At 35.9% G+C, this 13,470-nt stretch overlaps 2 protein-coding genes across 3 annotated transcripts; one reads left to right on the forward strand and one right to left on the reverse strand.

Annotated features, from left to right (window-relative positions):
* Nucleotides 1–242: 242 nt before the first annotated feature.
* Nucleotides 243–2,756, forward strand: LOC18428774 (deSI-like protein At4g17486). Its single transcript, XM_006838073.4, has 3 exons — nt 243–633; nt 1,862–2,149; nt 2,347–2,756. The coding sequence occupies exons 1-3, from the start codon at nt 366–368 to the stop codon at nt 2,562–2,564; spliced, it is 774 nt and encodes a 257-aa protein (XP_006838136.1). The 5' UTR covers nt 243–365; the 3' UTR covers nt 2,565–2,756.
* A 57-nt stretch (nt 2,757–2,813) lies between these two features.
* On the reverse strand, nt 2,814–12,644 carry LOC18428773 (calmodulin-like protein 4). Of its 2 annotated transcripts, XM_011623043.3 has the most exons (6): nt 12,356–12,644; nt 6,546–6,647; nt 5,905–6,063; nt 5,721–5,781; nt 4,299–4,423; nt 2,814–3,119 (listed from the first exon to the last, which is right to left on the reverse strand). In XM_011623043.3, exons 1-6 carry the CDS (start codon nt 12,635–12,637, stop codon nt 3,060–3,062), a joined length of 789 nt encoding a protein of 262 aa, XP_011621345.1. In that variant the 5' UTR covers nt 12,638–12,644; the 3' UTR covers nt 2,814–3,059. The 2 variants fall into 2 exon arrangements, with proteins under 2 accessions (XP_011621345.1, XP_088712578.1); XM_088856452.1 differs by lacking the exon at nt 12,356–12,644 and having other exon boundaries at nt 5,905–6,084.
* Nucleotides 12,645–13,470: the final 826 nt, after the last annotated feature.

Raw genomic sequence — 13,470 nt, forward strand, 5'->3', positions numbered from 1 at the left:
TCTCACGCCATTCTTTCTCTCCCTCTCTCTCTCTAACCCTCTCACCCCACTCTCTCTCTCTCTGATATTTTCCCATTGGCCCCCTTCTCTCTCACATTAGATTGTTCACTAGTGGCACTTTTTCAGATTCTTTCTCTTCTCTTTCTCTCTGTGCTTTTTTTCAGATTTTCATCTCCCCAGCATTTCCAGATTTCGACATTATCTTCATATATTCCTCATTTTCATACCCGCTGTCTCTTTTTGTGTAGCAATTATCTCCCCCCAATTTCTGTGTTTTCCTCATTTCTGGGCCTCCCTCAATCAAAGAAAACCGGAGAGTGAAATAGTTCCCAATTTAGAGAGAAAGTGGAAAAGGAGGAGAGAGAATGAAATTTAAGGGGGTGGGGTGGAAGGTTAGGAGCTGGAGATCAGTGGTTCCATTTCGACTTAGAAAGAGATTCAGATCAGGTTTCAGGAAGGTCTCCTCTTCTTCTTCTTCTCCATCTCTTAGCAATGGCAACGGAAAAGGAAATGGCTTCTCCTCCTCCTCCTCTTCTTCTTCTTCACCTGTTTACTTGAATGTTTATGACCTCACCCCATCTAACGGCTACATTTACTGGTTTGGACTTGGGGTCTTCCACTCTGGAGTCGAAGGTCAGTCCTCTTCAGATCTATAGGCCCCCCCTCTCTCTCTCTTTCTTTCTCTTTCTCTCTCTAGATTTATCCTTCTGTGTACTTCTTGGGTGGTTCTTTTCTCTTTCTTTTTCTTTTTTTTTAAGAATGTGGTTTGCATGAAATGATGCCCTGGGAACATTTGTGATTATATTTTCTGGAATTATTTTGTGGAAATTTCAGTACTGAATCACTATGGTTCATTAGTTTTCTTGTGTTTCTTGTGGGAAATTAGTACGCTTAAAATATAGGTTCATTTAGATTAATGGGGGATATGGTGTTTCAGTATCCTTATTGTGTGTATGTTAGAGAGAGAGAGCATTAGCAAATTTAGTGGTTTTCTTTCAGGCTATGAGAAGAGCGAAAATGGTGACATTGACTCTAATCCTAGCTATTTAGGGCAATTTTGGTGGATTTGGATAATTTATGTTAATTAAGGGAAGTTCAGTGATTATTTTATATTTTTAAAGCTCCCCTCCATTATTGTATTCAGGTTCCTGCTATTTGCTTCTTTTTACTATTTGTTTCTTGTTGCGAGGCAAAAGATTTTGATAAATTCCACTAAGCAAACTCATGGTCCAGGAAGTGGAAAAACCATAGGTTACTACTTTACCGTGTTTGTTTTACTATTTTTATATTAAAAATTAGAATAAAGCTGGAAGGTTATTTTTTCTATAGGTAAAATTTGTCTTTGTTCACATCATTTTTGTCACAGTCTCTCCGGCTCTTAGGAATGGAGTTAAATTTAAATTTTTGTTCTTTTAGAACATCAGGGGCATATCTCTCTCTCTCTCTTTGAGAACATAATAGGCCTTTCTCTCTCTCTCTTTGAGAACATAATAGGCCTTTCTCTCTCTCTCTTTTAGAGCAAGAGAGAGAAAGGGAGAGAGATACCTGCAGGTGGTCTGTAAGTATCACTTTGATTCTACTGCACCTAAAAGAATTCCTGGGCTCTGTATCATTCAGAGAGCGAGAGAGAGAGAGAGAGAGAGAGGGATTACTTTTTCTGTAGTTTTTATTTATTTTCTTGTAGAATTATTTGAAACCAATGAAAGAGTTCTTTTCTCTTGTTTATTTCGTTATTAATAACAGTGGGTTTTCTTCTTTTTTTTTCTTTTTATAGAGAGAGAGAGAGTAGAACAGTACTGAAATTTACTTTGCCATAGTGATCTAAAATCTAGTGAAACCATTTGGGATGTTGACATTACAGTCCATGGAGTGGAGTATGCGTTTGGTGCACACGATTATCCATCAAGTGGGGTATTTGAGGTGGAGCCAAAGCAGTGCCAAGGGTTCAAGTTTAGGAAGTCGGTGTTCATGGGTAACACCTCCATGAATCCAATTCAAGTGAGAGAATTCATGGAGAAACACGCTTCAAACTACAATGGCAATACTTACCACCTCATTGTAAAGAACTGCAACCATTTCTGCAAGGATGTCTGCTTCAGGCTCACTGGAAACGCAATCCCTCCTTGGGTTAACCGATTGGCTCAAATTGGTAAGGCCTCTCTCTCTCTCTCTCTCTCTCTCTCTCTCCTCTAAGTTTGCTCAAATTTCAAATGTTGGGGCGTTGTTTTATTGGTCAAGCCTCTGATTTGGGTCTGTTTATTTGTTGCAGAAGCTAATTTAGTGTGTGAGAGAGAGTGAAAGTGTACTGATCCATTGCTTTTGAGACTGAAGTTGGTTTTCTTGCAGGTTTGAGGTGCAATTGGTTGTTGCCAGCAGGGCTCCGGGTCTCAGATGAGTCAAAGGAGGGTGATGTTGCAGAGGAGAAGAGAAGATTGAAATGTGGTCTTAGCAGTAGGCTTTCATTCATTACTAGCAGGCCCGCATGCCTCTTCCTCCCTTCCCCAATCAAGAAGAATGGGCTTAAACTTCAGTTCAAAGGATTGAACACATTAGAGGATAGGTGAATCTCTCTCTCTAAAAAATTCAGCGAAATGGGTTTTTCCGGGGGATGGTGGCAACATTTTACTTTGTATCCATGCTTGCTTAGCTTGAGGAACCACGATCAATGCAATGGGTTTCCATGAAAATTATGGAAACATTGTATTATGTCTCTGTATTCCTGAAGAAAGTGACTACGAGCATTTATTTTTTCTCAATATTGGAAGCATATTTCACATTCAACATTAATCAACGAAGTCAGAGAGAGAGAGAGAGAGAGAGAGAGCACTTCCTGAATATATATGGAACAAGCTGATACAAGTAAAAGATGAAATCACTATCTGTAATTCATAGTACAACAAACCAAGAAATTCGGATTAAAATAAACTACATTGTCTACATGACAACCATCTGGACAGCTTTTCTTGCAAAATATTTTTTTTTCATAATTATTATGAAGTATGTGAAGTTGTTATCGGTCAAGTAGGCAGCCGATTGATGTGAAACTGTTATTGAGCACATTAAACATCTTTTATCATGTTGCATCGACCTGCTATTGTCCGGAAATCCTCAAAGCTCAGCTGTAAAGTTAAGATCAAATGTATGGATTTCAATAAACTAAATTCATTAAGAAAAGACATAAGTCAATTATTCCTTGAAAAGCTGAAAAGTAAGTGGTGATATCAAAGCAAATCAAATGCGACTTTGGCTCTTTATATATCTTGAAAAGCAGTTGGGTTGTTGGGAAGTTGGTTGAATCATTATCATCATCATTATCCAAGTCTTATTCCAATTAATTAAGGTTGTTTGAATAGCAAAAAGAAAGTATCATCCCAATTAATTAGGGTTGTTTGAATAGCAAAAAGAAAATCTTATCCCAATTAATTGGGGTTGTTTGAATAGCAAAAAGAAATCACTCAAGAATGTACCTCTTTATTTTGTGAAAATAAGATGAATCCATTCATATATCTAAGGGAAAAGTTTATATATGGTTGCAACCTTAAAATGTAGAATCACATATGCACCTCAAAAATCTATCAGAAATGTTATTTTAACATTGAAAAAACCCTCTAATCAATCATCTCGACATTGAGATGTATGGATATGAAAAAAAAAAGTTTTTGAGTCCCAGAAATAGTGCATCTTGCAACACATTATCTAGACCGTCCATTTTCAAGATTTTCATATATTTATAGATCTACTTGATTTTAACCATTTTTGGAATTTAAAATTTACTAATTAGGTATGAAAATAGATTTTAAGATAATGATAAAATTTTAAGGTGTACCTTAATTGGATTGTTTAAGGTTGCAACCTTATAGAAACCGCACCCTATATCATGGAGAAATGTGTTCAGTGTATATAAGTATTTTTGACATTTCTAAAAGTTTGAGCATTATAGCTAGTAAATAGCCACAAAATAAGCTTCTAGAATTGCAAGTAAAGAAACAATCAAAGAAATCAATAGAGTTGTTCTTTTTCGCATAAAGGGCATTTTCATGTGTTACCATATTTATTTGAAAAGAAAGGGGAATATAATCATAACACCGCTTTTACTTACCATTCAAAAAAAAAACAGAACGAAAAAAGGGGAACACAAATGCAGATTCCAGTATATGGACTCATTTTAAGTGTTAGCAAATTCATTCCCACTTAAATAAAGGGAATATGTTTTTGTTTCTTCTGTATAAAAACTAACCATTAAAAAAGAACAGAGAAGCAATAATGTCAAAAAAAGAACAGAGAAGCAATAATCTCACCTTTCCATCTCTATCAGTGTCGAAGGCATAAACCATATCGCTTAGCTCCTTGTCTGTCCATTGAAAGTCATGAGAAGCTGCAACCCTCTCCAAGTCTCGGACAGTAATCCCCCCTTTGCCTGATTCTGCATGCATGGGATATTGCCCTTAGTTTTACAACAAAATAGGCACAAGGAATATAGATTACCCAAAAAGACAAGAAGAAGGCCTAACAGGGAGTATATTACAACCATTGCGGAAAACTGTAGTCCACTAGGAACATGACTGTTCAATGAAATGATAGAAGGTGATGATGGTAGTGTTGGACCCAAATGCATAAGATGTTGCTATGTGCAGGATATGATTACGTAACCACCCACCTCAAGAATGTAATTTGACTAACATAAACAACTAGGTCATTATCAGTAATATGCACTTTGCCCAGTGAGAGAGACGAGTAGGGGTGGCAACAGGCCGGAGAGACTTAGACTGAGAGAGAGAAAGAGAGAGAGAGAGAGGTGGCAACAGGCCAGCCCTGGCCCTAGTTCCTACAAGGCCAGCCAGAGTCCGGACCACAGTGAAGGGGCCATAGCCCAGGCCATGTTAGAGGGCCAGGCCAGGCCAAATACAATAAAATTAAACAAAATTAAATTTCATTCAGTAAGTACTTTCAGGAAACAAGCTTGGGTCAAGACGGTATAGGCTAGGTTTTCATAGCCCAACGACTCAAGTTCCATTCCTATGTAACCTTGTCCAAAAAAAAAGTGTTGGGGGCTGAATTGGGCTGGCCTCGTCACGGACTTAGCCCAGGCCCTGTCATTCACCCATGGTGGCCCGGCCGACCGGGCTGGGGCGTGCCAACCGGCTGGTGCCAGACCACATATATATATATATATATATATATATATATATATATATATATATATATATATATATATATATATAAGTCTTCCCTATGCCTAGAGGCGAAAATGAACAATTAGATAGTGTTTCATTTTTCTTTTTTTTCTACAAATCGGAATAATATAAAATTTGGAGCGTGTGTACATCTTAGTGAGGCGCATGTAATAAAAATATAAACAAAATAATTCACGAAAAAAAATAGTCCAAAGTACCCCCGAAACTTTTCGGGAGTATTTTGATCAATTTTTTCATGTAAAATATTTTTTCTATATTTTTCATTGATTCGCCTATGTTTGATGAACACACACTCCAAATTTCAAATCATTCCAATTTATAGGAAAAAAAAATGAAAAATGAAACACTACCGGACAATCGTGACCGTACAATGAACTTTGGACGGTGATGAGGGTAGGCGAAATCACTGTTTATTTTCACCTATAGGTGTTTTGTTGTATCTTCCTATATATATATATATATATATATATATATATATATATATATATAGAGAGAGAGAGAGAGAGAGAGAGAGAGAGAGAGTACCATCTATAGTGAAAAAGTAACCAACTAATTCATCCTCAGTAATTTGTACTCTGCTCCTGTTCTGCACAAACAATGAATAAACAGACCATATTGTCTTGAGAAGAGATTGCGATTTGGCAAAGAGGGGCTTCTAATGGGACAAAAGAAGGCAAAACCAAGATGTAACAGAGATCGACTCTCTCACCTCTGTTCTTTTCCTTCTCCTTCCACTATGTGTATGCTTTGGAGTATCTTTTTTGCATCCATGGATATTGTCAGCCATAACTGTTTCTAGTTTTTGCTGGGAACCACTATCTGTTGCATTGGAACTCACTTGAATGCCTCCTAATGAGAGAGCAATTGCCTGTGTATGAATTCAAGTGAACTGCAAATATGACTAGGAATCATCAAAGCTCTAATTGAAAAGCTCAAAAGCAGAAAAAGGAATATCATAATCCAATAGGAGGTTTTGATACACAATACATGTAGTCAGGATAAATCATAATCTGTCGATATACAGTACAAGGTACTCCAAGGCTTGTGAGCTAAGGATATATCAATGGATCCATTAGGCTCTGAGGTATGGTACGTGGTGCACCAAAGCTAAAGCGACTATCTGTTTCTACTAATGGATGGTTGGATATTAACTCCCATAGAACCTGGGTGCAGTTTATCTCCAGCCATTCATCAGTGGAAACAGATGGTGGATGTAGCCTTGAGTACCATATACCTTGCCATTGCCCATTGCACCATGAAAGATAAACATTCCCAGGAAAAATTAACGCAATTGGAGACGGGAATTTTGGAAATGTAATTATTGTGATAGAAGTATCTATGGCAACCCACCTGCTGCAAAGCATCGTCATCATCTAAGTTACCTTGAACATCTCTTCGAGACCGTACTTTCTTTTGGGGTTTTTGAGCCTTACGAGAACTCATCTTCATTACCTGAAACATAAAAAAAATCTCTATTTCAAGGTTGTAACTAATAACAGAAACTACAGAAGGCGCAGCAGACATGCAAGAACTATTCTTATGGGTCAACTTTGCAGAAGCCCAAATATCACTTAACTCCCAAAAACCAGCTCAAATATATCTAACAGCAGCAATACAAACTTTATAAGTTTCATGATATCAAGGTGTGGAAGCCTCAGATTAGGTGAGGAAACCCTTTTACAGGTGTTTCTTAGGCAGAATACGGCAAGAAAAACCAAGTCTCAATATGAAGTGAAGAAAACGCGGTCAACCCAGTCATATGCCATAACAAGATCAGCAACGAAAAAGATACTCATCCATCTCCCAGACAACCAAAGGCTCCATGATCCACCATAACCCCAAACAAGGCCCATCCATCCTTCATATGAACCTGCTTAGAAGTGATTGATGTTAGATGCATGGATTCCTTATTTCTAATAAGTATGAAGGGCCTCTTGATAGTTTTGTATGGCTTCTGACCAGCCATTTGGCCCGACACAGATTCCCTATTTCTAATAAGTATGAAGGGCCTCTTGATAGTTTTGTATGGCTTCTGACCAGCAATTTGGCCTGGTATCCCAATGTCAAACCACACTCAAAAAGACTTAAGGGCTAAGAGAATTAGAAATGACATCAAAATTCAACAGCTCCTGTTCATGTATCCTCTCCTTAGGTGAAGCCCTGCCCCAATTCCTCGTGGTATGATTTGTCAGGCCATCTCAATCTATCTTGTGAGTTCTTAAGGACAAAAACGCTAGTCAGGTGAAATTAGTTCTACCCAGTGGTTTAAAAATCGGCGAGTCACAACGGACTCGCCCAAGTCAACACGGGAATCGGTGACCCCGTGCCGATTTTTGTATAAAACCGGGAATCGCCCGGTTCTAGAGTAGAATCACCAGTTCTGAGCAGTGAACCACCCTCATGATGTCATAAACCAGCAGTTCTCGCCAGTATGACATTACAAGATCTGTTGTGGCTGACATCACCATGCTCCGCACGTGTGAATACATCTCGCATGTGTCGTACATGTGAATACATCTCGCATGCGTCGCGCGTGTGCAAAAATCTTATGTGCACCGCACATGGTTCCCATCCCAGCATATCATTTGGAAGAGCTGATGGTTCAATTGTTTATATACTCAAGGTCTGTCTCACCTTTCTTCGATGTGGGACAATTCTCAATGCCCAATGTTGAGATGTTAAATCAATATATTGATTCATTATAACGTAATATGCTAAATGTGGTGCAGCGGGGAGTTGGTTATCACGTTGGATTTCTATACAAGAGGTCTCAGGTTTGAACCTCCATGGCATTAACTTTTTTCCTTTTTGTCAAATATCATAAAAAATAGTTTTTCTGTTGTCAAATAATGTCACAAAAAAATTATGTTTTACTTTTGTGTTTTATTTTTGTCTTAAATAATATCATAAAAAGTAATATCAAGAAAGAAAATAATGTCATAAAAAAAAATAAAGTGGAAGAAAATAATGTCATAAAAAAAGGAAAACAAACATTCTATTTTTATCTTCTAAAAAAAATATCAGGCCAATAATAATATCATCAAAAAAATAAAAGGAAAAAAAATAATATAAATGAAGAAAATAATGTCATGAAAAAAAATAAAGAGGAAGAAAATAATGTCATAAAAAAAAGAAAAAAAAAATTTATTTTAATCTTCCAAAAAAAATAAAAGGAAAATAATAATATCATCAAAAAAATAAAAGAAAAAAATTAAAATAAAAGATAATACAACAAGCATTTCTTGTCAAAAAACAATTTATCTTCTAAAAAAAATAAAATGAAGAAAATAATGTCATCAAAAAAATAAAAAGAAAAAATAAAATAAAAGATAATACAATAATTCGAGATTTTAGTGGCCATTTTTTCATCAATTTAATCCATACTTTATTGTAGTCCATGTATGATTATATATTTTATCAATGATGATTCTATGATTTTTCTTTTATGTAATGCAAATTTAATGGTTAACATAAGTTCAAACAAGGAAAGAACATCTCAATATTCGCAAATTGATGAAAAAAAATGAAATGATAATGTAGTACCCCTATTTCTTATTGGATTCCTAAAAAACAACATTTACAATGCATTTTAATAATTTTTTTGGATTTTTTTTAAGTCTTAATCCAACCGATTCGGCCGATTCTTGATCCAGATCGCCGATTCACCGATCCGGGTGGGTTTTTGAGGTGCCCAATCCGGGTCACCGATCCGTTTTTTAAACCACTGGTTCTACCAATTTACACTAAAACAGCAAAACTATGCCCTTGAAACTACCTATGGATCATCATAACCCGAGCACCATCTTGCCACCAAGTCGAGAAATCCACATGAGCAGAAACATAAAGGGTGAGGTTGGTTCTGACATTTTCAAGGATTTAAGCAAATATTAAGGTCATATGACATGGAATCCAAGATCTGAAACCAGTGAGGCTGAGGAAAGGGGAAGGCCTTAAATGGATCTGGTTGATCTGACTGAAGCATTAATCTAAGAGAATGAGTCCCCCTCAAAGAGAAAGATTAAGCATTATCCTCGATAAAATTTGAGGGAGCTGCCATCCATGCAAAGTCACAAAAATAGCTAAAAGCTTGAAATAGTCAATAATAATCAGTATGTTTGAAGGACCATAACTCCACCACATGAATTGCAATCTAAACTCTTCCAGAGACAAGCACACATTTCAGTCATTGAAGGATGACATATATTTCATGCTCTAGGTAGGCAAAGCTTCCAATACTAAAAACGACATAGGCATGCATTAAACGATGTAAAAGATGAGAAAAATGGAAAATTAGTACTGAGATAGATTGGTGCAAGAAGGAACTAAGGAATAAATTTTGAGAGCGAAAGGATTTAAGAGCAGGAGTGGCCCTAATTACAAGGTTTGTGCAACCAATAAATAACATAACAATCATAGAGAACCTCTGCAAACCCAGCCCCAATAATAGTTTTTTGGGCGGAACCCATGCATTGGTATCCACACCATCTCATTTTCTTTGTACTTCTTTTAGTTAATATAGAGTTAACATATTCAAAAAAAAAAGTCAAACAACATACAAGTATATTCAACCCAAAAATAGTGAAGGATTCTAGAAATATTGGAAAGTATGAAAGCCCATAAATATCTCAAGATAAAATAGATGATCTGTCTCAGAAAGCACAAGTCATCATCATCATCATCATGGCCTTTTCCCAATTAATTGGAGTCAGATACATGAATCCTAGTCCGTCATTCTGCTCTATTAAAGGTCATACCCTCAATGAGGCCAAAAGTCCCCATATCTTTTCGAACTCCTTTCAACCATGTCATTTTAGGCCTATCCCTTACCCTTTTCAATCCTTCCACTTGAACTAACTCACACCTTCTAATAGGTGTTGTACTGAGTGGGCACCATACATGACTAGCCCAAGTCTACTCTCTCATCTTATTTCCTATTCATGCCACTCTTAAATTTTTCTGGATGGATTCATTTCGAATTCTATCCCTTCTTAGCTTGCCACTCATCCATCTCAACATCCCAATCTCTGCTACACTTATTTTATGGGTATATTAAATTTTTTGTCCACCCAACATTCTACCCCATAGAGCAAAGCTGGTCTTATAGCTATCCTTTAGAACTTGCCGTTCAGCTTCATTAGTATGCAGCAATCACATAAAATTCCATTTGCACATATCCACTTCGCCCACCCAGCTTTAATTCTATGTACGAGATCTTCCTCAATCTCTCCATCTTCCTGGATTATCGATCCAAGATATTAAAAGTGCGATCCTTTTTGTACTTCTTGGCCATCAATCTTAACTACTTCCCCTTCTCTACTCCTATTATTACTAAACTTGCATTCCATATATTCTGTTTTAGTCCAACTAAATTAAGATCAGGAAGCACAAGTATGATTCTTAAATTAAGATCATAGGATTCGTAAATTAAGATCCCACCAACCCTCATTTCTTGCAGTAACATTCAAAACAAAAAGGGTGTCGTTTGTATAGAGCCGAGGCTCTAAATAATCAAATTAGAGCCCACCTTCAAATAGTGTCGAGAAATGTGGTTTCAATACTGAAAATTTTTGTGATAGCCTTAAAATATATTTTCATCTTTAATTATAAAATGTAAAGCTTCAAAAATTGTGTAAATCGAGCAGATCTATGAAAACTTGAAAATCTTGCAAAATTGACAATCCAAAAATGCGTTACAACATGCACTAGTTCCAAAACTTAAAATCCTTTTTTTTCTCATGTCCATGCATCTTGATGTCAAGATAATCCATTTGAGGATATTTGTGCATCAAAACAACCTTTTCTAGTGAAATTTTTGAGGTCGACTTAAATTCGATTGTTTAGAGCCTCAGCTCTAATATAAACTTTTCCAAACAAAAATATTGCAAGCTTTATAGAGAAATTGTGTGGATAAAAAACTCAACGCTCCTCGATGTTCAAACTATCATATTCCACAAGAAAATTAGTTAAGGATCCTAGATATCTAAATTAGTAGAAAACTTTGGGAAGCATGAAAGGCCATCAAAATATATCCAAATAAAAAATCCCATTAAACATTTCCAAATAAAATAGATGTCCTCCGTCTAAGGGAGCACATGCTTAGATTCCTAAACTAAGATCCTACCAACCCTCTAGCAGTAACATTCAAAACAAAAACATTTCGAACATCATAGAGAAATAAGGTGGACAACAAGCTTACTGCTCTTGACCTCAACCAGAAACTCCAAGGATGCCCCCCACCATGTTTTATTTTCAATTTTGAATCCAGGCACTCCTCATTAAGCCCATTTTTCCATGCCCCTCAAGTTAGTCTCAAAAACCGAAGCCTTATACCACATCTCACTCCATTCTGAATAAGACTCAAACTGCTAACTTCTAAGGAATTAAGCCCCAAAATAAGAACTACATGCTATTATTAACTATGACCCTAATCTAACTAAACAACAAGCTCTTGACATCATATCCTAATTGGCCATGCCTCAGACCCTAGTCCCTAATAAATGTCACAAAGCTAGGATATAAAGAAAAGTCATCCCCACCCCTTAAATTCAACCACTCTGAACACATTAGACATACCCTAATGCCAAGACCCAAACATGGTCACCCATGATTCTACTCAATAACAAATGATAGAGAAGGGTGGAGAATTCACCAACAATAGAAGTAAATGGCCAGACAACATATTCGCTGTTCTACAATCTCTTTCTCTCACACCATTAACAATACCCAAAGCAAATAAATAATAAAAACTGAAACCAGTAAAATGTTTTCACCATTGGATGAGCAACCAGTCATGGTCTTCAATGGTTACCCACATCTTTATCTTAAACTTTCTTTAATATCAGATACCCCTGATTGAGAAATAACAAAATAATTGATCACTCCTCACAAATTTCAATGAATCCCACATCAAAAATCAATTGAACTTCAAAATTGAACACCAAAACCTCATCCGTATTTATCCAAACCCCATAAAAAAAGGTCACCATACAACAATATAAAATAAAGGCCTTAAAACATCCTTTCCATTGTGGATAACCCAAAAAAATAAGCCCAAATAATAAGAAATTAAACCCAATAAATACTCATTCGTAATAAATTAGCAAAAAATAAGAGAAATGCAAAATAAAACACTGAATACATTTGCTGATTAAAAAACTTACACAGTTATCTTCATCAAAATCATGGTCATCATCGTCGTCATCATCATCATCATCATCAGTAGAATTCTCAGAGGGAATGTAGTCATCGTCCTTATGACTCGTTTTGATGGGGGCCCTCTTTTTAACATTTTTCTTGGGCTGGGTTTTAGAGAGAGAAGAAGCAAGGTTTTTCAGGCCTAGAGACTCCAACCTGGCTCTGTTCTCCTGTATTCTGATGAGCCTCTGCTTCTCGTACTCTGTAATCACTTCTTCTCCATCGCTACCTACTTCTTTAGAAGCCATGACTCTCTCTTTCTAAACTCTGGTATTCCAGTGCTATCTATTCATTTCCCTTTCTTGATTAAGATTTTTGGAAAATTACGTCCGTACTATATTCAAATCTGAGCATGTCTATTAGGGAAAAGTTAATATATAAGGTCGCAAGTAGAATCACAGATGCATTTCAAAAAAACTATCGGAAAGGCGGTTATAATGTTGGAAAAGATCTTCTAGACATCAGATGTATGAATATTAAAAAAAAATAAAAATTCAATCCCAAAGCAACACATTATTTAGACCGTGAATTTTTAAGACAATACATTATCTAGACCGTCTATTTTTTAAATTTTCATATATTTATACATCTACTTGATTTTTATTATTTTTGGAGATTAAATTTTTCTAATTAGATATGAAAATAGTTTTTAAGATAATCTTAAAAAAAATTACAATAAAATTACATGATAAAATTTGAAGGTACGCATTATTTAAGATTGCAATGTTATAGAAACTGCACCCTTGCTATTATGCTCCCCAAAAAATTTGTTTAAAGAATATTTTAATAGTCTAAAAATTTGGGGACCACGTAAAAATAAGGGAAAATTTGCAGGAAACAGTTTTTATAAGGATGCAACTTTATAATGTAGAACTACGGATACACCTCAAAAATCCATTGGAAAAAAATAGTTCTAATGTTGAAAAACCCTTTGATTAATCATCTCGACATCGAGATGTATGACCATAAAAAATAAAACGATTTTAACTCTAAAAAATAGTGCATGTTACAACATATTATCTACACCGTCCATTTTCAAGATTTTCATTTGTTTAGAGATCTACTTGATTTTAACCATTTT

The sequence above is a fragment of the Amborella trichopoda genome, chromosome 13, assembly GCF_054954075.1.
Source record: "Amborella trichopoda isolate Santa Cruz 75 chromosome 13, AtrichopodaSantaCruz75HAP2 v2.0, whole genome shotgun sequence".
NCBI classification, from domain to species: Eukaryota; Viridiplantae; Streptophyta; class Magnoliopsida; order Amborellales; family Amborellaceae; genus Amborella; species Amborella trichopoda.

Coding starts and splice junctions, on each gene's coding strand:
- LOC18428773 (XM_011623043.3), bottom strand. CDS start 12,637: ATGGCTTCTAAAGAAGTAGGTAGCGATGGAGAAGAAGTGATTACAGAG. Junction 5,782..5,904: donor GGAGAAGGAAAAGAACAGAG/GTGAGAGAGTCG, acceptor TTGTTTGTGCAG/AACAGGAGCAGAGTACAAAT. Junction 3,120..4,298: donor ACACTGATAGAGATGGAAAG/GTGAGATTATTG, acceptor TTAACTTTACAG/CTGAGCTTTGAGGATTTCCG.
- LOC18428774 (XM_006838073.4), top strand. CDS start 366: ATGAAATTTAAGGGGGTGGGGTGGAAGGTTAGGAGCTGGAGATCAGTG. Junction 634..1,861: donor CTTCCACTCTGGAGTCGAAG/GTCAGTCCTCTT, acceptor TTGACATTACAG/TCCATGGAGTGGAGTATGCG. Junction 2,150..2,346: donor TAACCGATTGGCTCAAATTG/GTAAGGCCTCTC, acceptor GTTTTCTTGCAG/GTTTGAGGTGCAATTGGTTG.